Source organism: Globicephala melas, chromosome 10 (assembly GCF_963455315.2).
Source record: "Globicephala melas chromosome 10, mGloMel1.2, whole genome shotgun sequence".
NCBI lineage: Eukaryota > Metazoa > Chordata > Mammalia > Artiodactyla > Delphinidae > Globicephala > Globicephala melas.
In genome coordinates this window covers 67,463,239-67,490,282 of record NC_083323.1, presented here as the reverse complement: position 1 = coordinate 67,490,282, position 27,044 = coordinate 67,463,239, and the positions used below count along the sequence as shown (strand labels likewise).

The 27,044-nt window shown below is 36.6% G+C and overlaps 1 protein-coding gene across 3 annotated transcripts in view; it reads left to right on the top strand.

The window, feature by feature from the left end:
- TMEM117 (transmembrane protein 117) overlaps positions 1 to 27,044 on the top strand; it is a 537,774-nt gene that overhangs the window by 428,558 nt on the left and 82,172 nt on the right. For all 3 annotated transcript variants that reach the window (XM_030835330.2, XM_030835335.2, XM_060306499.1), the window contains one exon: positions 12,032 to 12,191. In XM_030835330.2, the coding sequence (XP_030691190.1) occupies positions 12,032 to 12,191 (160 nt within the window). The remainder of the gene's footprint in view (positions 1 to 12,031; positions 12,192 to 27,044) is intronic.

Below are 27,044 nucleotides of genomic sequence, written 5' to 3'. Positions count from 1 at the left end.
TATCCCACAATGAACAGTTCGAACTATTATCACAAGCATAAGAGTAGATGTTTGACATTTCTTTTGAAGGTTCCCATCCAGTATGCTGTAATAGTGCTTATTGGGCTCATGCAGTCCCAACATCTTGTTAACAAACACACAGTGAAATTCATGTGGCATCACCAGTGTCAAAAGATCTGTGAACCAGGAAAGAGTATAAACATCTTACAGTGGAAATGAGGAAAAAAGGATGACCTTCTAAAATCCCTCAACTGGAAAGGAAGGCAGAATGGCACTAGAGCCCTTCATTCTTAGATGAGGAATAGATGGTGTTAGAATGATAAGGGTCTAAATTGTAGCTACCGGGAATGGGGCCAGTAAACTAAGTATAATGAAAATGTACAAGTTTGAACTGGATGAGTTAATTCATCCGAATTTTATTTATTTCAGAAAAAAAAAAAACCTCCCTTTGAAAACTACCTACCAGAGAGTCACACACCTTAGATCCTTAAATGTTCTTGAAATTAATCATAATATGATGATAATTTTTGAAAATCACCTAATTTCATTAAGTTAATGGATGATACTTTCCAAGTCTGCATTGGGCCAAATCAGATATTTCTGTGCCTGTGCAAGCACACAACCAGCTCCAGGGTGGGTAGTCTTTTTTAACTTAATGCTACCAAACAAAGCAGAGCAAATTATTATCAATGAGAAATAAGGGTTTGTGTATTAAACACATCACCTCTAATTTTTTAAAAAAACGCACAAGTCTTATAATTCAAAGAAAATCTCCTTAACTACTTGAGAGTGAGATAATTCATAGTAGCTTTATCCTTGAATACCTGCTGAATAATTTGGAGAAATAAGACTAAAGAATGATTGGATTATTACCTTTAAATTATAAAAACAATATTTAAAATCTTCAGTTATCTCACATACATTCCTCACAACATCATAAATAGGTAAGTCAGAATAGCACAGTGGCTAAGAGCTTGGCATTGAAGTCAGAGACACATGGGTTTAAAATCTAAGCTCCATATTTAATAGATTTGCGATCTTGGATTACGTAATCTCTCAAAGTCCAGTGTTCCTTATGCAAAACGAGGTGATTAATTGTACTTACCTCATACGATTGGTTTGAGAATTGAGTATATGGGTGCAGTAATATAACTACCTAATACTTTATAACTGCTATCATCATCATTTACTTCCTCTTCATCATCATCATAATCATTATCACCAGTTCAGAGATAAGAAATTAATCCTGAGAGGGTAACTGACTTTTCTGAGTGCACATAAATAAGTACTATAAGCCATGACCAGAAGCCTGTTCTTCTCTTGCCCTTGACGAGGTTTTCTTTTTAAATATATGAAGAGTTTTTCTCATGGAGTAGATTCTGACTAATAACCTTTTAGTGCAAGGATAGTTAAATTTAACTAAGAGAAATTGCATTTAGGTATTAGGTGGCATTTTAATATGCTTGGATGCACTTTGAAAGCATCGTTTTTTCTTGTTACATTTTAAGAAAAGACATCAATAGAACCTTCCCTGTACAATTATTTATGCACTTGAAGACAAGAAGCTGGACCAAAACTTTTTTTAAGGCTAATTTTGGTTTTTTAATTCAGTGAGCATTTTCCTGTGATTAGATGTTTCACAGAAGCCTGGCTTTATTTTCCAGATTGGATAGGTAATGATTTTAATTGATCTTAATTATCTCAGATTTCAAGAGCTAAGCATTTCTATATGTGGCTTGGAAATATTTCCAATAAGCAATTATTTTAGGATCCCAAGAATCCTAAATTTCTAGAGCTGTATTCGTTTTCTATTGCTGTATAACAAATCACCACAAACATAGTGTTTAAAAAAAAAAACACTCATTTATTTTCTTATAGTCTGTAGGTCAGGGCTGGCAAGATGTGTCTGGATTCTCTGGTCAGGCTTTAATCAAGTTGTCAGCTGCCTTCTCATCTGGAGCACAGGGTCCTTTCCAAGCTCCTTCCTGTTGTTGGCAGATTTCAGTTCCTTGTAGTTAGAGGACTGACATCCCCATTTTCATGCTGTCTGCCAGGGCTGCTTTCAGCTCCTAGAGGGTCTCATGTTCTTGTCCCATGACCCCCTCCAGCTCAACAACAGAGAACCTCCCTCTCACACTGCAAATCTCTCCAACTGCCTCTACTGCTACCAGCCAGAAAAAACTCTCTGTTTTTAAAGAGCTCATGTGATTAGGTTAGGCCCACCCCGATAATCTCCCATTTGATTAACCAAAGGCCAACTGATTAGTAATCTTAATTAAGTCTGTAAATATCCCTTCTGACATATAAAGTAACATAATCACAGGAATGATATCTCACAGTATTCATAGGTTCTGCCCAGACTCAAGGGGAGGAGATCGTACAAGGTCAAGGATCATTGAAGGTCATCTTAGAATTTTGCCCGCTTGCAGGGCCCAGGGTACTACCAGGGCAAATATAGGTTTCTGCAGCTCTCTGAATAGCTATCTCATAGTCTGTTCTCAAACCAACTTTCTTTCCAACTTCCCTACTTCATTAAGTATTATCCAGGTTTAACATAAGTTCTATTAATTTTGCTTTCAAATATATTTTTTATTTATCCTCTGTATCATTATAACCATATCATTCATGCATTACTGCAATTGTCTACATTCTACTCTTTGTCGATCTGTGCTTTAACTTCCCTCCAGGACTGAAGCCATCCTGCAAAACAACGATTTTGCTTGTGATATTTGCATAAACTCTAATAAAATTGTCAATTACTTGGCTAATTGCAACCAAATGGTTTTAAATTGATTACCCAAATAATTTCCTCATTTGTCTCTTCCTCTTTACTAGTAGAGATCCTGGGAGCAGAACACGACTTAGGCCCATATCTGAGTTTACAGAGAAAATATCTGAAACTATATTTACATCCAATTTTGCAATTTTCAAAGGAGCCGTGTTAAAGAAAGAAGTGTGCTCAACAGTGGTCCATCTTCAGTCTATATCCCATAAAACCTCTATGTAGTATTTGGGGGTTTTGACCACAAATTCATTCCTGAAATTATCTTTCTCTCTGGCTTCTATAATATTATTTTATTTTGGATTTCTTCATATATCATGTCATATGTCTATGGCCTTGTCATCCTCCAGCCTTCTCTGGATATACCATAAAAAGAGGTGATCTTCAAGACTCTGTCCTTGATTTTCTCTGTTCTTTTTATTCCTTTTTCTTTTTTTATCTGAAAAATTTTATTAATCGTCATGTCTTTAACAATTACTTGTATTTGAATGAATCAAAATTCAGGGCCTGATCTTTCCTTGACCCAGATTCCTATCTCCAGTTGACTATTATTCATTCCTGTATAGATGTCCCACCAGCTCCTTAAACTCAACAAGGTGTTCAAAACAGGATTCATAATATTTCATTCCTGGTTTCTTTCATATTTCTCACTTCAGTTAGTGACATCACAATCTTTTTAGTCACAAAACCTAGAAACTTTGGAAACATCTGGCACTCTTCCCTAATACTTCACTACCACCCACTACCATTTCCATATTTTCTTTCAAATTTGTTTTTTGCCTGCAATATCCATTCCACTATTGCAATCTACTCATTTTTTAGGTCTAATTTCATTAAATGTCCTAGCTACTTTTCACACCTGAATAAAAATAAATCAGATATTCCTGAAAACTTCCATAGCATCATGGTTTTTGCTTAACTTCGGGTTTGATTGTTTTGTATATATTGCCATCATTTAGCTGGTGACAAGTTCCTTAAGGGCAGAGATCATTCCCATGTCCCTTCAACTTACGTCTGTGCCTTATATGCTCAATAAATGTTTTTTGAATTCTCTGTGCCCTTGCATGCATTACAATATGACTTTCTCTTTCAAAAAGCAACTGTTTTTCAATCTTGTACATTACCTGAAATTGCTTTTTCTACCAGGGAGCTATCTAAATTCTTGATAAAATTACACTTTTACGTAGCTTCAAAATTCTCCACTGGGTTGACCAGACAAGGTGGATAATGTGCTTTTAAATTGCCAACAATCTATCCTTAATTAAATCAAATTTATAAGTTGGTCCTCTGATCACTAGTGCCAACATGCTCTTTCCCTATTTTTGAGTGATGTATTTTTTCTAGCTGGTCCTGAATTATTTATAAATAAATCAAAGATTCTTCACAGGTTCCCAAAAGAAAATAAATATATATCTGTGGTCATAAAGCTTTAGATGTTTTTAAAAATCTTTTCCATTAGAATTCAAGAATGAATCATGTCCCTTATGAAACCTAATATTAATTTTTTGATCTTCCATTGTGACATGACATTATTTCCTTTAAATATTTTTGCATAACTTTAGGGAATTTTTCTGTTCCTGGAGTCTACTTTGTAGTCTTCTTTCATAAAAGAAAAGTATTTTATGTTCATAATCTCTACTTTCCTAGCCATTATATCATGTCCTCAATATCTTTGAAAAGATTCTTTCTTCCAGGGATACTTGTGGAGAGTTCTGAAAGCATTCTTCCTAATGGACAGTCTCCTGATGATACATCTGCTTCAACAGATATTTGAAATGATACTGAAAATATACTTTTGGTCCTGGTTTGACTTATGTAAACATCTTGGCTGGCTTCAACAAAGTCACAAAATTTTACCTGAACCTTTATTTTTAACCCAGTATGTAAATTCATCCTATTTTTTAAATCAAATAAAGCATACTTTCGTCCTGCTCACCCCAGAAGATCCTGGTTTTTCTTATTTTTTTAAAAAGCAAATTTAACAGGAAAAAAATGCAACATGGTATGTTTAACTTAAGTTTTCTACTTTGCATTTTGAAAAGTCAAAAGTATGTTTGGAGTATCATAGCTATCGTTTTATTTTCATGAAATAAACAATAATGGGTATAGTTCTTGCTGGCATTATCTGTAGTTAATGAGCGTTTATTTATACGCTTATCTTTATTACCACTTTCATTACTGAACTTGTGGTAATATTTTATACCTGGGGTAACAATTAGTAGAGTATATCTCATATGCTTCATCCTACTGAATTGGTGAATTATTTAGTAATTACAAGGTGATTCACTAGGAAGAAAAATTGTGCTGGTGAGTTTGCTAAGAGACACAGAGGATTAACATGCCCATTAAGTCCATGCAACCTAATTTTGCATTGCACAGGCCTCTTTCTTTGCTCTGTAAATACTGGAGGAAGTACCATGAGTTGCAGAAGTATCTGAACTTGGTGAAGGGTAAGGGATAAGTATTTCCTACATCAGGTTAAATAGATTGATTTATTCATACTGTTTTTTAAATATCAACAGTGTGCTGGTCATTGATAATCAGTAATGAATGACACAGCCCAAATCCTAAGGACTTTGCAGTGTACTAAGTACTTTTTCCTAGAACGTGTGTTTTATTCCACCCCTAAAACTATGAAACACAAAGAAAATAAAATGATTTCTCCTGACCAAGACTAACTCTGCTCTGTATCAATAAGCTACTTTTAAGAACCTCTGAGTAAACTAACATCACTCAAACATAGGTAGAAGAATTCAAGCCACTAAAAGAAATGTGGTCATTTCATTTCCACCTCTTATATCAAGATTGCCAATGGCCAGGGCTCCACATAAAGTTGCGATGGTTCGACACTGCAGAACTCCAAGGGACATTGTTTACATAGATTAGGATGCCAGGACACTGTCCATGTAAATTACAATCTGTGTGGCCAAATGGCCCAACCCAGAAGTGCCTTTTTCAGCCACCTCTTTCATGCCCTTGCAGGAACAAGTTACCAAGTTCCTTCTTCATTCCAATTTGCTCAGTGTTTTTTGAGCTCCTGCTATGTTCAGAGCACTTTCCTTCATGGAATAATAGACAGATATAAATAACACATAAATGTATACTTTAACGGACAGCACTAGAGTCTAATAATTTCCTTTATAGACTCCAGGTCCCAATGCAGCCACAAATAAGACAAGTTAATAACTGCATCTTCTTTCTCAGGGATCCTATCTTAACAAGTGTGTTCAGGTTGGCCAAGAACTGACTGTGACATTTACTTAATGAAAGCCACATGGAGAAGCTGTGCTCCCTCCCTAGGTCATTTAGCAAACATCACCTTTGTGTTCCCTTGGTGCTTCCTGATCCCAAGAGTGGGAAACTGGAAGGACACTAAAACCATTTCCTTACAGACTTCTAAGGAGCAATCTTGACTTCGTCAGCTAGGCTACAGTACTGAGTAAACTCATGAATTTCAGGATGAACTGGCTTGAGGACCCAAGTGGTGATTGTTTTACTAACAGAGTTGCAATGGCAACATTGATCATTAAAACAAGCAAAACGGAAAGTGTCAGCATTCTCTCATGGCCATCTGTGACTTCTCTGTGCTGGTAGTTGGTATTCAGAATGGAACTGGATGCTTGAACTGGCTCTCAGTTTTGCAACGAAAAGTGAAGGAAAGCATCCTTCTGTTTATGCCTGCTTGTTGTATTTTTCCCTCTAAACCACATGGTGAGAAATTATGATATTAAATCATTTAAAATTCTATTGCCATGCCACATTTCATTTCATGTATTTCGTACTTTGAAATATGAGACTATATCTAACTTAATTGTGAGACTAAATTTACTATCTTGATCCGTGCATTCATTCTTTTTTGTAGTGATAACATTAAACCTTTCATTTGTAATAAGATTTGCAGATTTTTATATTGCTATGAGAAATCATGAAACACGATCTGACTTGTTTTGATTGAGTTCCGAAATTTTAACACAAGTATTATAGAAAGAAATTAAAGTGATGTTTTCTTCCTGTAACCATCACAGTAATTGTGCAGCCAGATCAGAAAGGAATATGATATTCATAACTGGAATCAAAGATTATAAACATTTTAGAACATGAAAAATGGCTAATATATTAAAACACATAAAAGCATATTTATTATGTTGAATCACATGAAATGGCTATTTTTAGTAGGATAAAACATGGTCAAATTTTGGCAATTTTGTTTGGTTCAACATATATTCTTTTAGTTAGGAGATTCTGTACATTCCTGCCGCCTGGTTTAATCAAAATGAAATTGTGTGATAATTAACACTGAGTTAGCCCTCTGTGGATAATCGAAGCCTAATGCCAGTTCTTTTCTCTCTTGATTTAATCCCTGATTTCAGGCTGTTTAACTATGCAATAAGTCTATCTTAAAGTGGTTATGATTGGAAGAAGAAAAGCAATATTAACTAATTTAATTACTTAAAATAGAAGTTCAGTATTTTTTAAAATCCAGAAATTAGTGTGAAAGAGTGGTTTAGACTATGAATTAAACCAAATTGGGGGATTATCTTGATTCATTTATATGTACTACTCTGTTTCCAGTCAACATACACAATAGATATTTGGGTAGGCTATAAAGTATGTTCTCAGATGAGATCCAGATGATATTAAAATTTTTAGCATGGGCTTCCCTGGTGGCACAGTGGTTGAGAGTCCGCCTGCCGATGCAGGGGACACGGGTTCGTGACCCGGTCCGGGAAGATCCCACATGCCGTGGAGCAGCTGGGCCCGTGAGCCATGGCCGCTGAGCCTGCGCGTCCGGAGCCTGTGCTCTGCAACGGGAGAAGCCACAACAGTGAGAGGCCCCAACGGTGAGAGGCCCACATACTGCAAAAAAAAAAAAATTAGCATATCTGAAGATTTTTAGCAAAAGAGAGAAAGTGGTTTACTACAGGGCAAGTCCTTGCTCAGAGTTAGTTCTCATGGTAGTTCTGTCCCTGGCAGTCTGTGTGACATGAGTGAGTCCCCTAACCTCTCTGGAAACATTTCATTTTTTCACTTTACAGACAACTCATAGTGCACATATAAATTCACACTTCTTAGCAACTCTGTGCTTCCCAGGAGCTCAGCCCAGAGATTGGGAAGCAGTGAATTAAAAAAACTCTGTTATCCTTTCTTGGTCTCACATTCTAATTCCTATTAATCTAAGAGGAATTAGCAACAATTGAGGAAAAGCAAACAAACTAGAAATCTGAAAACAGGGAAGTGAGACTAACCACTCGAGCTGATAATTATGTATGAGTTCTTTCCCTTTGACTGGTGGCCAGAAACCAGAGACAGTAGAATTGATGAGCCAGGATGTCCTGCTGGTGCTGGCTGCATATTGAAAGGAAATAATCCAGATAATTGTTTAATTGGATGCTATTTAAAAAGAGAAGCTGAAACTCCCAAGAATCGTGATCCAGAGTAAACATCTTTTCAACCATACTGGTTAAATAAAAACCCAAGGGTGCTGCATTGATGGTTAGCATCCCTGAGGGTCCATTTTCACTGCCATGAAAATATCCCTGTTAACTGTTTCCTGTCAGTCCTTGTCAGAGTCTCTGTGAGTTTTACTTTTCAATATTAAGTATTCCTGGATGATAATTTTCCAACATTATACTTATAATAAAAATGGAAAATAAGTGAAATCTTAGCTACAGACCTAGTAACAAGAGTGTAAAATCAAGTGCTTCCTATGAGAGACAATACGTACAATGGTTGTGACACATACTGTCATGAGTCAGCCTAGGTTTGAATCATCTTATATCTTATATAACGTATAAAGTCTTTAACTCAGGTCCAGTTATTTGAACTTTCTGTGACTCAGTTTCTGCACTTGTAAATTGGAGGTAGTGACAGTAGACTTGTAGTAAGGATTATACTATTTTGTGTAAAGCTCTTATACCAGACCCTGACACATTACAAGTGGCATATGACTGTAACAGTAATTTGTAATTGAATCATGGTTCTTTTAAACTGGTGTTTTAACTGAATTATCATAGCATGGTAAAGTCTATCAGTTTTACAAGATGTGGCTCAGAAAAACAAGCCACAAGCAATACATTTGCTTCCATACCTATATCTAGATAAGGCATTGAATATAATTTTGGAGGTGGAATGACCAATTAATGTATTTTGGTCCCCCTTTTCCTTTTCTTTTTTCCGTTCTCTTGACTTATTTTTACAGCTTTCTCTGAGCTATATGCATTCATATTTAATGATTGCCATTTTTATTCTTTTTTTAGTATTAAATATTAAATATAGGGCAGAATACCTCCTTTAATTTCTCTTTAGAGTAATAAAATATTACCAGTAACTTTTTCTTAAGATCTGTAGCAATACTCTTTGTCAAAACAGAAGTACTTAATAAAGCCAGGAAAACACCTATGAAAAGGTCTTAGGAAGAGTATTATTATATATTGGATAAATGAAATGTATCAAATAAAGCAAACATCTAAGACATGAATTGGTGCAGATTTGATCTCAGGAAGCTCTTATACAACAGGCTTTATGATAAATTCTCATTACCAAAGAGTTTTAATGATTAATTTTAATGACTTTATTCACAATGAAATTGTTAGCATGAATAAGAATAACTCCTTTGAACAGATTTGTGGCTGCCAAGGGAGAGGGGGTAAGGCAGGGATGAATTGGGAGTTTGGGATTAGCAGATGCAAACAGTTATATATAGAATGGATAAACAACAAGGTCCTACTGAATAGCCCAAGGAAATATATTCAATACCCTGTGATAAACCATAATGGAAAAGGATATGAAAAAGAATGTATATATATATATATATATATATAACTAAATCAGTTTGCTGTACAGCAGAAATTAATGCAACATTGTAAATCAACTATTCTTCAATAAAATAAATTAAAAAAGAATAACTCCTTTATAAATCTTGTAATAGATGAGGTTTGTGATTGCTCAACAAACGCTTATTCCAAAATCTCAGATTTTGTCACCTAAAAATATTCCTCTGCATTAGTATTTAATTTTACAGTATCAGTTTACATATTTAGACCAGCAAAGTAACATTAGAGTATGAATTCCAATGTAATCATCTGTCTTCACAAAAAGAAGTTTCCACGTAGCTCTTGGGGAAAATGCAGGGATGATATTAAAAATACTAACCTGTTAGGACTTCCCTGACATTCCAGTGGTTAAGACTTTGCCTTCCAACACAGGGGGCATGGGTTCATTTTTTCCTGGTTGGGAACTAAGATCCCACATGGCTCAGGGCCAAAAAACCAAAATATAAAAAAAAACAGAAACAATATTGTAACAAATTTAATAAAGACTTTAAAAATGGTCCACATCAAAAAAATCAAAAAAACAAAACAAAACAAAAAAAACTAACCTGTCAACCACAGGCTTGAACCAATAGGATGGATGCTGGCCATAGAGTTGGAGTGAGGTGCTGGAGTACCCATGTTTCACCAAGACTCCACCCTGTAGTGCTGGATAACAGGAAGGTGTGGGGCCTTGTGAAGGAAGCTGGGGAGGAAAAGAAGGGGGAGCTTGAGAGAATTGGGATCCCAACCATTTACCAACCTGTACGGTCATACAGTACATCCTGAAGAATTATATATATTCATAGCATCCTTGTGAAACACACATATGAAAAGCCAAGAGTGATGAGGAAGTACCCTTATCACCAAAAGGAGATTCAAAGAATAGTCAATATTTATCTGTTCTTCATGGAAGTTGTTATGTTCCTTGTTGACAAAAGAAATTGTGGTAATTGCATTCAAATTTCCTTGAAGTTTCTCAAACTCAAAACGACAAAAACAAATGAATCAACTTAACCTGGAGAAAATTTTGTTTAAAATTCCAATATTCTTATGTTTGACTATATAATATTTGCAATTTCTTTCTATTTGTATTTTAATAATTATTTTGGATTTCTCCCATGCTCATTTAATCCATTTGAATTTCTGGAAATGCTCAAAGATATTCTAAACAATAGCAAAGATAATTTTTAATTTATGTTTTGGAGATCATGAGTCAAATTCTTTTGAGAGTCTGCAATTTTAATAAAATAAGTAAATTTTAAAAAAATTTTATTTTCCAAAATTAAAAAAAAATGTATATTTTCTATTCATGGGGGAAAAAATCTAAAGAGGAGTTCATTATACTTATTTTATCAGAGTATAACTTGTTCCAAATAAAAAGTTGTGAAAAGGAAAACCAAAATTTCAGTTTAGAAATTTGTATTCTGTTCAATTGTTAAGAGAATTCCAGGATGATTCATATTATTCCATTTTTCTTTTCTCTTATTTATTTATTCCTTTACATTAAAATTATTTTCAAAATATTTGTTCTTTATTTTCCTTTTTATAATTCAAAACAATCTCTATATACAAATATAGCTCTGAAAGCAGAGGCTTTACAACATTATGGACAATTCTCTGGCAGATTGAATTTTCACTGCCCGGATTTCAGATTTACTTTGAATGTCAATATTAAAGACTAATTTAAATATTTTTTGATTTCTATAAAAAGCTTAATTGATAATTGTTACAATTTCAACAAACATTCTTTGAACTCCATCTGCATATAATTATGTAAGATTTTACAGGAACTACAAAAATAAGTAAGAGAAAAATCTCAGGCCCCTAGTATCTTATAACGATGGATGGAGGATTAGACATGGTGTGACCTGGACAGGTCACTAGGCCACAAGATATCTATGATATGAGTACCATGAGGAGAAGAGGCTACACAGTTGGCACGTAGAGGTGGTTCCTCTACAGAGCTCATCAGGCTAGGGAATAATGAAGGGACCAGTCTATCTTCCCTCTCTTCTGTAGAATAACCATGGAATCCAAAGACTTCCTTACCCATCTGCCTTATGTTCCTATATATGTTTGTTCACCACCCTCAGTAAAACAATGTATGTGTAATGAGAGTTACAACCAATGCTCTTTTGGGGACATATATTGCACTAACCATGATTATTTGTAATATTTTATTGTTAACTATTTGTTCTATAACCATTACCTTATTGCCCTTTAGGGAAAATCTTGGAAGAGATGCTGTCATACCTTTTTCTAATTGCTTTTGAAAGAAAGCTCTTAATTTGCTTCTTTTTTCATCTTCCTTTGGTGACTATGCCTTAGGATAGGTACTTGGCAAGGGGTAGACTTTTAATACAGCAGATCACATGCACTCTGCACTGTTTATATTATTACGTCTAATGTTTTTTACTGAGTGTCTTGTTCCTTTCAGGACGGTTCTTTTCACTCTGACATCTGTGGTTGTACTTGTCATTACAACTGACTGGATCAGCTGGGACAAGCTGAATCGGGGATTTTTGCCCAGTGATGAAGTTTCCAGAGCCTTTCTGGCTTCTTTCATCTTGGTCTTTGACCTCCTTATTGTAATGCAGGTAAGTGGCTTTGTATTTTCCTCCTCTCACTGAAGCCACTCCATGCTCTGTTCTCAGTAAACAAACACTATACAGTGAAAGGCTCCATAAAGCTAGAGAAATGCATAGTTTACAGTTGCTATAAATGGAGCCTTCCCTGATCATATTTTCAGCAATTTTACTGAGAGGATAAACCAACTGGGCTTTTATGAAAAGGGCACCAAAAAGTCATTGTATGACCATTGAAAGGTGGCCCCTGGAAACCATACAGAATGGTTGTGGTATTTTTGCCAAAGTTTCAGGGAAAAAAACAAAACAAAGCAAAACAAAAAAACGCCTGCCATTTAGAAAATGGAAAACTGCAGAGATGAGGATGATATAAGCCAACAAAGCAGGGATAAGCGACTGCCAAAGCAACTTAGGGCTTTAGAGCAGTTGAAATGGAATAATATAAAAATGCTTTTTCTGCTTATGGAAATTATCACTTTCTTTCAGTATTCACCAGAGATCATTCCATTTTCATGTAAACAATATTTCTGCCCTGCTTAGCAACAGATTCTTTGTACAATGGCATCGTGCTTATCAGTGCTACTCGTGTAATCTTCTGGTGTGAATGCTTTGGGGTCTTAGGGGTGTTCCTTTGAATCGAGCGGAAAGAGACATTAACTATTACTTGGCACTTTATCTTGTTCATTAAATACCCATCATTTGCTAGACATTTTCTTATTACTTTCATAAGGCAATTTTGTGTTTTCCTCTCCAGAGGCATTGTAAGTGACCAGAACAAAGGCTCCATTGCTGAAGGGAAAGTAAACTTCATTGTGTTCTGAATTTATGTGAGATTTCACAGGATAGCAGATTGGTTTTCTCATTGCTACAGGCAAAGAGAGGCCTTTATAAGAGATTAAGTGTTTTAGTGTTAGTGTTTTAAAAGAGAATAACAATCTGGGTGGTTTTGTTTTGGTTTTTGGGTTTTTTTGGTATATAACGTAGCCGAGGTGTGAGAGGCTCAAGAGGGTTCCTAGAGTATATTATTATTTTAATAGATGATGATTTAAAATACATTATTGTTTTTAAAAATTAAATGAAATTGAATTCTTTGTCTCATCTAAAAATTGATGTATTTCTTTTTTTATTTCCCATGGGATAGTTTAGCATAGTGAAGAAAGCCCTGGACTTTGAGTAAGGAAGCACTGGCAAGGTTCCATACCTGTCTCTCACTTGCTATAGGACCTCCTCTGGATATTTATAAAATTAAATTTATAGCACTTATGCAATAATGTCATGCATTACTTTTTAAAGGCTATTTTATCTTTTTTCATCTAATACTCCTCCTAACTAACATACTATTATATGTAAAATATCTGCTTTGGCCAAGTGGCCTACTGGTACCTCATTGAACCCATCTTAAAGTCAAAGGTACTAGTAGCCAAGTAGACCATTATCTTTTTTTTTTTTTTTTTTTTTTTTTTTTGCGGTACGCGAGCCTCACTGCTGTGGCCTCTCCCGTTGCGGAGTACAGGCTCCGGATGCACAGGCTCAGAGGCCATGGTTCACGGGCCCAGCCACTCCACGGCATGTGGGATCTTCCCGGACCGGGGCACGAACCCGTGTCCCCTGCATCGGCAGGTGGACTCCCAACCACTGCGCCACCAGGGAAGCCCTATCTTTTAATTTGTTTAAATTTATATATGTGAAAAAAAAATTGTATATGTGAGAGCATAAATTTCCTGATTTCTTGCTACCATCCACCATCTTTTACCCTCTTTATATAGTTTTAATTATTCTTGCAATAGGTTCACTAAAATCAGGGACTTGAAGTGGGAAAATGTAACATTAAAATTTGCAGATATTATGGACTCACTCAAAAAGTACTTCATAAAGAGAGATGGAAGGAAAGATAGTCAGGATTTATGCAGGCAGAGTCAGCAGGATTTAGAAGGGAAAGGCATTCTAGATGAAGGAAATGGCATGAAAATGTGGAGTCAGTAAAGTACTGAAGTGTGTACAGAGTGGCCAGAGCACCAGTTGACTGAAGATGGACGGCCCCTGCTGAGGAATATATCAGTTTGGACCATTTTGGCTACAAGTAACAATAACCCTGCCAAGCCAGCTTAATCAAAGAAGGAAATGTATTACTGCATTATAAGGATGGCCTGCAGAATTAAAGAGGAGGGATGCAGTAGCATTTTAGGGACACATGAAAGCAGAGACTAACGTATAACAGGGAACCCAGTCCTAGCTCTTATTCTCCATCTCTCATCTTTTTCTCTTTCACTTCTGCTTTCTTTTTCTCTCTTACTGTAAAGCAGCTTTTTCAGCTTTCCAGTTCACGTAGAAGAAGGTGGCCACAGCCAACACCTCAGAGGGAGACTACTCTTGGCTGTCGGGTCTAATTCTGGATTCCAGGGAAGGAATAGCAGGGACTGGATTGTCCTGCATCCAGCTGTGAACTGACTGGGGGTGAAGCAGTCCCAGAGAAAAAGGGGGAGAGGTTGGGCCTCAAAAACCAAATTAATACAAGGAGTTGAAAATGGGGCCCCCAAAGTAGGTCTGTTAACTCCTTTTCTCTCTCCCCCAACACCTGGTCAGCCAGCCAGGCCTATCGATTCATCGTTTGTTACGTCTCTTGTAGCCATACCTTCCCTGCTCATTTCTCTGCCACCATTCCAGTCCTGGCTCTCCTCTATACTATTGTAAAATAATTTCCAGTGAAACCTTCTGCCTCCAGATGTCCCCTTGTCCCACACGCCCTACACAGCTCACCTTCCTAAGATTCCAAGCTGAAATGCCATGTTGTATATGTCACTTTTCAACCAAAAATATTGTCAGTGACTCCCATTGTCCGAGAATGAAGTCCAGACTCTAGGAGCTCTCTCTCAGGGCTCTCCACGGTCTGCCCTTGGCTGTGTTTTCTCCCATATCTTCTGTGCTCTGGCTCTACCCAGCCCTGAGGGCTGTTGCTTGGCCCCAACCACAGCATGCTTTATTCCAGGATGTCTGTGAGCCTCTGTTTCCTCCTCAGGTTGTATCTGTCTCCTGCTCTGCTCATTTACACTTTACCATTGAAGACCATTCCAATGCCCTCAGTAAAGCCAGGGGATGAATTCCTCCTTGCAAGTCCTGCAGCACATTTTACCTGAACTGCAGATCAGCATTTCACCTTTTCCTGCTCTATAGAGCAGAAACCATAGCTTATAATGATATATCCCTGGAGCCTCTCTAGCACAGAGCCTTACAAGGGCGGCAATAGGCCCAGAGTAATAGAGGATAAAGAAGTGGCATTTCAGCACTGAGTCTCATGCAAACTCTGTCCCGCTCTGGGAGCATCATGTTGAAGTGCAAGGAACTAGTGCATGTGGTGAGAGAGTGAATTTAAGGAAACAGCCCCAGAAGCCATATATAGTCAAGCTTTTTAAAAATATCTAATACAAATGTCCTAACAAGTCCATAACCAGCTAAACTCTGATCTAATCCACTTTATGTTCACATATTTTAGACAAGAGAACAATAGAAAAGTAGCAAACTTCGTGGAAATGGAGGCAGTAGTTTTACTGAAAGGTTTTCCCTCATTAGAATTAAGTGATTTAAAAGCAATAGACCCTAGGCTTTTCTAATGGTAGGAAAATTCAACTTATATGATTGAAAGAGATTTTAATGTTTGGTTAAAAAAGAAAAAAAAGAAAAGAAACCATTAGAATATGATATTACTGCTGTAAAGATTTTATTTTAACAAAATTAGTAGGCCAATTCTGAATACTTGTAGAGAAAGTGCAATTATTTATTTTTATGAATATTTTAAATAGAATTTTGTATGTTTATTGTGAAAACTATTGGTTGTATCACATATTTCTGTAGTTTTAGGAAATTCACTAGAACTAAGGCATAAACAGTTGCCAGTAAAGTATAACATGACTCATATAAATCACACATTACTACAGAACATAAGAGGTAAATTGTACAGAACACTTCCCTCTGAGGAAATCTTATCTCAAATTCATTTAATATTTATAATTACATCACTTAACTTTTATATACTCCTTTAATTCCTTGCATAAGTATTTAATTTGCAGTTCTATCCCACCTACTCATCTTTTCTGCTAGATTGAAGAAAAGATATACCTAAGACATATAAGAATTAAAAATACAACATGTTATAGAGTAAGCAAAGAACAAAAATGTGTCTTAGGAGTTCACCAAAAATAAAGAGAGAGAGAGCAGTGTAGACATGTAGCCAACGTAGTAAGGGAAAGCTTCAGAGAAGAGATTAGATTAGAAGGACAGGCAGCTAGAATTTGAAAAGGCAGAGCAATGAACAAGAAAAGTTTTCTAGCTGGGAGTAGTATCATAATCATCAAGGTAAGAATCAGTTTTGTTCCATTAAGTTCAGAAAATGTTGACAGATTCATTTCTAGTGTGCACTGCACCCGGTGCTGGAGACGGGGGACAGGGGGAAGGGAGATCAAAGATCAGTGACACACCGCACAGGAGTTTGTAGCTGCAGAGAGGAATTCACAGTTTAATAGAATAAATAGGAGTAGAAAAGTAGAGACATTTGAGAAAGACTATCTTTATTTAGATGAATGGTTCAGGTAGAAAGTAAAAATTCCCACCTCACACTTTTAAATTCAACTAACCCACGCTGCCAGGATCTATTTTCTGATATGAAGACTTTAGAAGAAGGAAGTTTCTCTTCATAAGCTAAAGAACATTCTGGGCTTTTTACTAGACAAGAAGAGAGAGAGTGAGAGAGGGAAGAGAGAGGAGGAGACAGAGTAGGAGAGGTGAGAAGCCAGAAAGATGGATACAGGCAGGAGCGAGTGCAGGAGCCAGTGTGTGGGGGAGGTGGCAGGATTAGGCAGTGGTGATGACCACGGAGGGTGATGAAGTTATATCTATGGGCAAGTTTCTCATAAATGCTTTACATAACTGGACTCTGGCAGATTGGTGTAAGGAGATTAAAAAACTCTTCAGTTTCACAACTGGACCAGTGTAGCCTAGCATCAAGATAGCATCTGCTGAACAAGGTGCCCAGGAGGTGGATACAGTTGTGAGCTAAATTGCTAGAGTTTATAGGTAACTATGGGAAGGTTTTGCACATATATATGTATCCTTGAACCTTCCTTTTCTTTAACAGCCTCTCCCCTAGAAAGCTTCTCGCATCATCTTGTGGGTGTGTGTGTATCTTAGATTTATGTATATTATGTATATAAATAGATACATAATATAGATAAAATGCACATCATATATGTAATAGCTTTACGTGCTTCAAGGTGATGAGAGAAATCTTTTAGAAGAGAGGCTTTTAAAGAGAAGAAAAAAGATTCAAGGTTCATATTTTCATGAATACATGTGTGAAAACACTGTTGATACATCCTTTCAATACTTCTCGTTCTTGTAATTTATCTATATACCTGCCTATTATCTTTGTACCTACATACCTGCCTTCCCCCTGTAACATGTGAGCTCGAGGAGAGGAAATGTATTTTTTCATTCCCACAGCTAACTCATGTTCAGTACATTGCAGCTTTACCATAAATATTTTGCTGAATGAAAGAACAAAGGAATGAACATAACATTATTTCAGGAAAGCCAAAGATCATGAGATTTTTCAAGAAGTAAAATGTTTACCAACAGCAAGAGAATGAACCATCAATACTATTAGATTAAGTCATATCCACTGAAGTATGATCCCACAGTGATTAAATATCCAAATAAAAATTTGAATAAAATGCTCAGTTAAGTGTTAAAAAGAACTCTTTGGACTAGTTGGAAAGCACGTAGAGAGAAGTGATATTTCCTGAAAAGTCCTGAAAATATTTCAGTGCATTAATTCTTAATGCACTGAAAAAATAATGATGAAAATTACATTCAACAAACATCTCACTGTGTAACATCTAAAAATCTAATTTTTTTTTTCTGTTTCATGCATCATTCTTAGAAGCAGATTGACTAGTTTAAAAAAAAATAGACATTATGCCTCTTGGTAGACTTTCAAACTCTGTTGACCTGACTTTAGTAGGGCACTTCTTTTGAGGTCATAATTTTTGAAAGTGGAGTCAGTTCCTTTAGAACGTAGGGCAGAGCAACAAGTGTGAAACTTTTAATTAAAGAGCCATAGTGTTTTGACAAGTGGTCATATATTTTTCGGATAAGTTATTTCAACTGTTTTGCTTACAGGTTACTTAGAAAGGGTTGTTTAAATGTCTGTTCACCAGTTTTAACATATTGTTAACATATTGTTCAGCTTTGGAAATACTTTATATAGCTTTATTCAAAGTATTTAAAGTTCCTCTTCACATTTATTTTTCATCTTTATTTTTCTTATGCAAGGTCTACACTCCTATTTGAAAACGCAGTAATGGTAATTTCTGGTATGGGTCCCACATGATGACATGGAATAAGGGTTAATTCTTTAAATAGTTCCTAGATTAACCATAAATGCCTGTTCTCTTCATGATATGTGTCTTAGAGGTTGAATCGCAACTTTATTTACTGTCACCGTTTTGTGCTTCTGACATCATTGTTGGTCCAGTGGGTAGACAGACTGTTATATATTTATATATATACAGATATAAATCAATATATTTATTAGTGGTCCCAGAAACTGGTCTCCACATAGCAGACAGACTTACCATGGTAAGTCATGTTCACGCAGCCTGACGGAGGCCAGCCAAGTGGGCAGGAGATGCCAGAGAACAGACCTTGGCAGGTGACCCAAGGTATCAGGAACATTTGGCAGAAGGTAATAAGTGAGCTGGAAGCATTGGGGTTATCAGGCAAAACAAAATTTAGCATCCAATCATGGGTACTGGTGTGACAAATACACTCACTCGGAAATGAAACTAATAGTCTGCTTAGCATATGAAATAGATCACAATTTTGAAACAGGCAGTAAGTTCTATGAGGGATTATTGTGAGCAGGAAAGATCACGTAAGTCTTTATGGATAATGTGGGGAGAATGTAGCTTGAAGGAATTATAAGATTTGGTTAAGCGAGCGGAAAATAGAGACATTCAAATTTTAGCCCCATTTAAATGCTTCAAACCCTGAGGTATTTTTTAAAAAAAGAGCTAGAACGTGTTTAAAAAACTGGGAAGATATAAATTCTATACTATTGCACATGAGCAGTAATTTTTTCAAAGCCATGCTGAGGCAGCAAAACAGATCTCCCATAAATTAGTATTTTTCCAGTGGCTGCATTGTTTCCAGGTGCTGTGGAACGATCAGTGCTTGATCATCATCCTGAAAGAGTTTTCCAGCCCTGGCCTCCACCCCATCTTTGCGTGTGTGTATCACGGTTCTCCCTGGATGTCTTGTGTAGTGTTGCCACTTATTGTATCAACTGTACATGACAAAAAAAGTGCAATATCGAAGACTGACATGGTTGGTCATTTCATCAGGCCCTCAGCTTCACTGGGGCAGGTTTCAAACAGAGTATTATACTTCAGGTCAGAGCTTTATAAGTTTTTTTGGAGGAGGTAATGAAGAGGATGTGACCCCACCAGTTGATCCCAAGCAGGACCTGATACTTGAAGACTTCTCCCTGCTCCCCTGTGTTTGGTATACCTGCTGTCCACTTTTCCCATAGTGGGAGCTCTTTTCAAGGGTGCAGGCTTGAGAGATCAAAATCTAGCGGAGACCATCTGACAGGTAGTTTCTAAGTCAAAGGCCCATTAACTCTGGATTTGAACATGCAAGAAATACTGTGCAGCAAGTGGCTCAAACTCCAGTCTAGTCTAGTTAGACTAGAGATCGGGTCTAATACTAGGAGACCATAGTGAGAACCTTTCATAGTGGAAATGAGGAACAAGCTTTGAAGAGGGGCAGAGTGTGCAATGGAAACATAACTGGACTAAAAAGAAAATGGAGATGGAGGGAGACAAGGAAGCAGGGAGGCAAAAAGAAATGTAATAAAAGGCTAGCATTCACTGAGCACTTACTATGACCTGGATGCCTAGACACACTATATCTTTTTTAATCTTCTCAAACCCCCCTACAGGATTCATATTGTTATTATCTATAATTTTATAAATGAAGATGGGAATTGCCCAAGGTACACAGATAGAGTCTGGCTTCAGCAGAATGGGGATTAAAAAACAGAACTGTATGACTCCAAAGCCCATACATTTTTCAAACCTTGTAATATTGTGCATATCAAATTAAGTAATATACACAAGTAATGTCCAAAGCAAAGCACTTGACATGTGGCAGGAAGCTTGGTGAATGAAGGGAACACTCCTGCAATAGACTAGAGCCAGGACTCTATTTCTTTTCTCTTTTTTAAAAAATAATTTTATTGGAGTATAATTGCTTTACAATGTTGTGTTAGTTTTTACTGTACAGCAGAGTGAATCAGCTATATGTATACAGATATCCCCTCTTTTTTGGATTTACTTCCCATTTAGGTCACCACAGAGGACTGAGTAGAGTTCCCTGTGCTATACAGTAGGTTCTCATTAGTCATCTATTTTATATATAGTATCAATAGTGTATATATGTCAATCCCAATTTCCCAATTCATCCCACCCCCCCCTTTTCCCCCTTGGTATCCATATGTTTTTCTCTACACCTGTGTCTCTATTTCTGTTTTGTAAATGAGATCATCTATACCAATTTTTTCAGATTCCACATATATGCGTTAATATACGATATTTGTTTTTCTCTGTCTTACTTCACTCTGTCTGACAGTCTCTAGGTCCATCCACGTCTCTACAAATGACCCAATTTTGTTCCTTTTTATGGCTGAGTAATATTCCATTGTATATATGTGCCACATCCTCTTTATCCATTCCTCTGTTGATGGACATTTAGGTTGCTTCCATGTCCTGGCTATTGTAAATAGTTCTTCAGTGAACATTGGGCTGCATGTGTCTATTTGAATTATGGTTTTCTCTGGGTATATGCCCAGTAATGGGATTGCTGGGTCATATGGTAGCTCTATTTTTAGTTTTTTAAGGAATCTCCATACTGTTCTCTGTAGTGGCTGTATCAATTTACATTCCCACCAGCAATGCATGAGGTTTCCCTTTTCTCCACACCCTCTCCAGAATGTATCATTTGTAGATTTTGTGATGATGGCCATTCTGACTGGTGTGAGGTGATATCTCATTGTAGTTTTGATTTGCCTTTCTCTAATGATTAGTGATGTTAAGCATCTTTTCATGTGTTTGTTGGCCATCTGTATGTCTTCTTTGGAGAAATGTCTATTTAGGTCTTCAGCCTATTTTTTGATTGGGTTGTTTTTGTTGTTGTTGTTATTGAGCTGCATGAGCTGTTTGTGTATTTTGGAGATTAATCCTTTGTCAGTTGCTTCATTTGCAACTGTTTTCTCTCATCCTGAGGTTTGTATTTTCGTCTTGCTTATGGTTTCCTTTGCTCTATTTCTTAGAGTGTGATCTTGGTTAAGTCACTTCATGTCTAGGAATCCATTTTCTCATCTCTGTCATGACAATTTTTTCCTGACCCATGTTATTTTTATGATAGTCTTAAAAAGGCCCTTGAAGTGAGCTATTTTTACATATTGAAATTACATAATCTGGATAGAAGAAAACAATTTGGTTGGAAAAAAGTTTCAGCGTTATGCTTTGCATTACAATTAATCATTCAGGCTTCTTTTGATCTTAGCTAGAGAAAACTATAATAATGTGGTGGTATATAAAGACCTTGGAGTCTCAGTGCATTGCAGCCATAATATGCTAAAAGAGATGTATGCTAAGGGGATGATTCAAACCCTTACCTGATCATAAAAATCACCAAAATTCTTACAAAATATGTGAATTCTCTGGCTATAGGAAGATTGCCAGAAGTTTCTGGCTTCATATGTGTGCAATGGTGCCAGGGGATTAAGCATTACAGATGATTCTTGTGACCACGGTCACCTAGAAACCGGTTAAAAATGCAGATTCTTGGGTCTTCTTCTTACAGCTAGTGGCATCAGAAGTACTAGAGGATTTGGCCTGTGAATATGCGTTTTTATTTAGCCTAAATGTGATTTCTCTGAAGCTCACTGCTCTAAGGTAATGTCCTAGAAATAAGTGAATGTCTATAGTTACTACGATTCAGATAGCTATACATAAAAGAAACCCAAGAAAATTCCAAATTTCCAGATGGTACTTGGAATTTATTGCATTTGATGAATTGTTCAGAATTCTGCATTTCTCCTATAAAAATACATCATTCCTGTGGTGCATATTGTGAAAAGCTGAACAGTTAACATCAAATATGTATGTGGTGCACTTTTCTCTAATTTTTGATGAAAATATATTTTATAAATATCCCTTTGCTGAAAATGTATTTATGTCTGAGATGCTTACCATTTATTTAATCTTTGTTTGATTTCAATAGCTGCGTACGTTTATTTGGCAAGTTGAGTAAGATCTAAAGTATAGTAATAGCATGAAACCAAAGAGGTATATATTTCTCAGTTTTATAACAAAATTAATTTCTACACAAAAGTATGTCTGGGAGAAAAAAGAAAATTAGTAAATTAGTTGTTTATAATTCTTTTCATTCCTTCTAAAGTCAATAGGTACCAAGGAATATCGTTTGTTTTAATGAATGGATTGATAGGTATGGATGCAAAATTAGGAAACTCAAGGACATAGAGGCAGTTCCTGCTTATGCAGTAGGACAGTAGGAGCCAGGAAGCTGGAAGGAGTTGTTGTGGGAAAAGAAAGAGAGAATACATAGAGGTGGCAGCTGCTACAGCTAATAGAACTCGGGAGAGAGAGAAAAGTTTTGTTCTATCATATACAATGTTATACCCAGATTCCCAAGAAAATTTCAGTTAAAATATATATTCTCCAATCCTTTTGGCATTATTTTCCTCCAGCCCCATCCTGCTTTTTCAATTCAAGATGGGCTTCTGGACAAGATTCAGGGGAAGGACAAGGTTGTAGAGGCCAAGGTACGTTTTGATTACACACGTATGAAAATTAGTGGATGTAATGAGTAAGTGTAGAAATAAGATCTCAAGGGGGCATTTGCTTTATCTTACGACTGCCTCAATTATTAAACATTTGAAATTCTTTCGTTTTTGGGTTTCCATGGAACTACCTCTGTACTGGCTCAAAGCCGAACTGTATGTTTCTTTCTTTTCAATCCCATTTGTCAAATCCCCTTCCTCTTACTACCTTTAAACATCAGTATACTCTGAGGTTCTGTCCTAGCCTCTTTATCTTTTCTTCCCAGCTATTTTTCCAAGGCAGTTTCATCCACCACCATGACTTCCAGTCCTTATAGACTGATCTTTCTCTAATATTTCCCAAGTCCAGATGCCTCTGCTGAATTTCAGACCTGGATATCTAACTGCCCACTGGCTATATCTGCCTAGATGTTCGATGGGCTTCTCTGGTTTATCATGTTTAAAACCAACCAATCATGAATCCCTCAGACTGCTATCAACTCAGTCACTCAAATAAAAAAAATTGGGAAATATAAAATATGTCTCTCTCTCTCACATATCTTCCAGCCAACAGTCAAGCTTATGTGTTCTTTTTGCTAAACATCTCTTGAATTTGTTTCTCCTTTAGACCCTTTAATAAACCTCTTCCTCAATTCAGGGTACCATCAACTTTCACTTACATGAGTACAATAGTATTTTGCTTCTTTTAGGCTAACCCCATTTCTCCAAAATAATCTTTTTAACATAAAAATTTGATCCTCAAAATTCTTCAAATAGAAATTCATTTCCATGCTATACTGGGCCTTTTATCATCTAGTCCATGCCTTGCTTCTCACCTATTCCTGGCTGACACCTTCCCTTTCCTCCCTGATCCCCACCCTTTACATTTTATATTCCATTAATTCTTAAATACCTATTGATTACCAAATTGGTAAAGTCTTTCCTCATGGCACAGGCCTTTGCACATGCAAAGAGTGCAAGAGAGGCAAGAGCCTCTCCTCAATGCACATGCTTGGTTGCCCTCCGCCATCTTTCAACCCTCAGCTTAAATGCTATCTTCTCTGTGAAGCCTCATCTGCCTCTCTCAGATAAACTAAGTGCCTCTTTTCTTATATGTCCATGGAAATTTTTATAAATTTCAATTACAGTTATTCCCCTATTGAATCACATTTATTCATTTGTATGTATATAACTATTTCACTGAAAAGTTGTGAGAACTGTGTGGAATAGTTAGGTCAAACAGAGAATATTCAATAGATGTTGGTTAAACTTAGACCAGTAACTAGACCAGTACTGACAGGTTGCTGGGACTCAATAAACACGTTTTAAATGAAATTTTTTATAATATTTGCAAATAAAAGTAATTTTTTTTTAGGCTTTGGGGTCAGTGTACTTGTATGAGCTACTTATAGGTTTTCTGGTGAGAATTGTATTTGTATTGATCAGAAGTTGAAACCTTTGTTTTTACAGGGCTTATTTAACGTTTTGTTGATATTAGACAACTTATACATTAAATTTGGTGTAGGTTCTAGAAATATTTATCATCTAATTCAATTTTCTTTATATTTTGCAAGACACAACCATCATAGACCCAGAGTAGAGTCTTTGTAGGTTCTAGAAATATTTATCATCTAATTCAATTTTCTTTATATTTTGCAAGACACAACCATCATAGACCCAGAGTAGAGTCTTTGTTCTGACTATACTGTGTGTTTCCCTGAGCCCAGTTTTTGCTCAGGTAGACTCTCCTAGTTGAAACTGGTATCCTCCACGACTGCTATTAGCATACCACTTACAGACAGGTACAAAAGAGGCTAAAAGAATAAGAAATTTTGGTGCTATGATTGCTCCTCCCTGTAATATGAAACAGGCTAGAAAAGTCCTGATTGAAAAGTCATCAGAAAGAGATTCTGAGCATGACAGACCTGCTATATTTTTCCTAATCCCTGAAAGAAGGAAAAGAGGTAAGAATATTATGACTAAGCCTTGACTTACGCTGTCACTGTTGTTAGGAGAGACATGGTGACTCCCCCAGAAGGGCTTCCTTATGGATGGAGTGATGGAGAACTACAACTGACTTTCACATTAGGAGTAAAACCGTCTGTTATTATAGGTGAAAAAATGACACCAAATAAATTAACACTTTAAAACTTTAAAAGCTCATAATCCTAAATTCAGTCATAGAGAGTCCATGATACTTTATTAATTTATAAAAATAGCAACCATCAGGGCTTCCCTGGTGGTGCAGTGGTTGAGAGTCTGCCTGCCTATGCAGGGGACACAGGTTCGTGCCCCCGGTTCGGGAAGATCCCACATGCCGCGGAGCGACTAGGCCCGTGAGCCATGGCCGCTGAGCCTGCGCGGCCGGAGCCTGTGCTCCTCAACGGGAGAGGCCACAACAGTGAGAGACCTACGTACCGCGTAATATTAATAATAACATCAGTCTGTTTTGTATCTTAGTATAGAATCACTCAAGGGTTCAAACTTAGTGACAGATATACATTTAAATATATATTTACTAAATTTTTATAATAAAATTATAAAAAGTTATGGCTTATTTTGATGAAGAGAGGAAAAAATTTGTAGATTTTAACAAGGTAAAGTGGGAGAACTTGAAAAAGGGATTCTAATCAAATGAGATGTTGTAACTGGAAAAATCTCTAGCTGTATGATCTGGAAGACAATGAACTATAAAAAGGACATAATTTGATTAGAATAAAATGAGTTGATGATGTTTATCAGACAAGCCTTGTCATGGAGAAGACACTAAACCTATCATCCTCAGCACGGTCCAGGTGTTATTTCTTTCTGCATTTGTATGGTTAGCAGCTCAAGAACATTTTCTGTTTGACCTCTAGAGTTCTCTTGATAATACAGTGTGTACTTTCTGAGATGGTCCCAATGAGATAAATACTTAAATGAATAATGGAACTTCTCAAAGATCTAGAGGGTTTAGCAGTCTCACTCTTTCTGTTCAAATTCATGAGCCACTTCATCTCACCACTAAAATGGCTTTCTGACTTCCTCATCTCTCAGTAAGAATAAGTCTGGTGTGTTTTTGAATGTTTTAGACAATTATTTCCATCTCTGAATGATTGTGACTTGCTTATGAAATCAGAAAGGGTAGAGCATCAGTCACCAAGCTTGATGGAGGTGGGCCAGTGTAAGTAGTTTCAATACTTCTTTTGAGATCTGTTTTAAAGCTGTGCTATAAAAAAGGGAATTTGCAAATCGAATTAATATACAACCATAGTCCCATGATGCACAGTAACCTTCAGGGATGTTTTAAAGCCAATCTGCCAGAAAGATTATGACAGTATATACACACCAACAGTGACTAAAAATACCTGGCATGGTAGGCAGAATAATGTCCTCCCACCACTATACACACACACACATGCACACGCGCGCACACACACACACACACACAAAGATATTCACATCCTAATCCCTGGAACCTCCAAATATGTTAAAGTATATGGAAAAGGGAAGTTAAGTTTACACTGGAATTAACGTTTCCAGTCAGCTGACCTTAAAATAGGGAGATTTTCCTAGAACACCCTGGAGTGCCCAATGTAATTATAAAGGTCTTTAAAAGAGGAAAAGGGAGGCAGAACCAGAGACATGGTAGCATGAAAAAGACTTGGCCCAACACTGCTGGCTTTGCAGATAAAGGAAGAAGGCCAATTAGCCAAGCAATGCAGGCAGCATCTAGAATCAGAAAAGGGCAAGGAAATGGATTTTTCCTAGAGCTTCCAGAACAAAGACAGCCCTTCCAACACCTTGATTTTAGCTCCATGCGAACCATTTTGAACTTTTGACCTCCAAAACTATAAGATAACAAATTTGTGTTGTTTTAAGCCACCAAGTTTGTAGTAATTTTTTATAGCAGTAATAGGAAACTAATATATCTTTCTCCACATCTTTGCTAATATTGGGTATTATTGATCTTTTAAACCTTTTGCTAG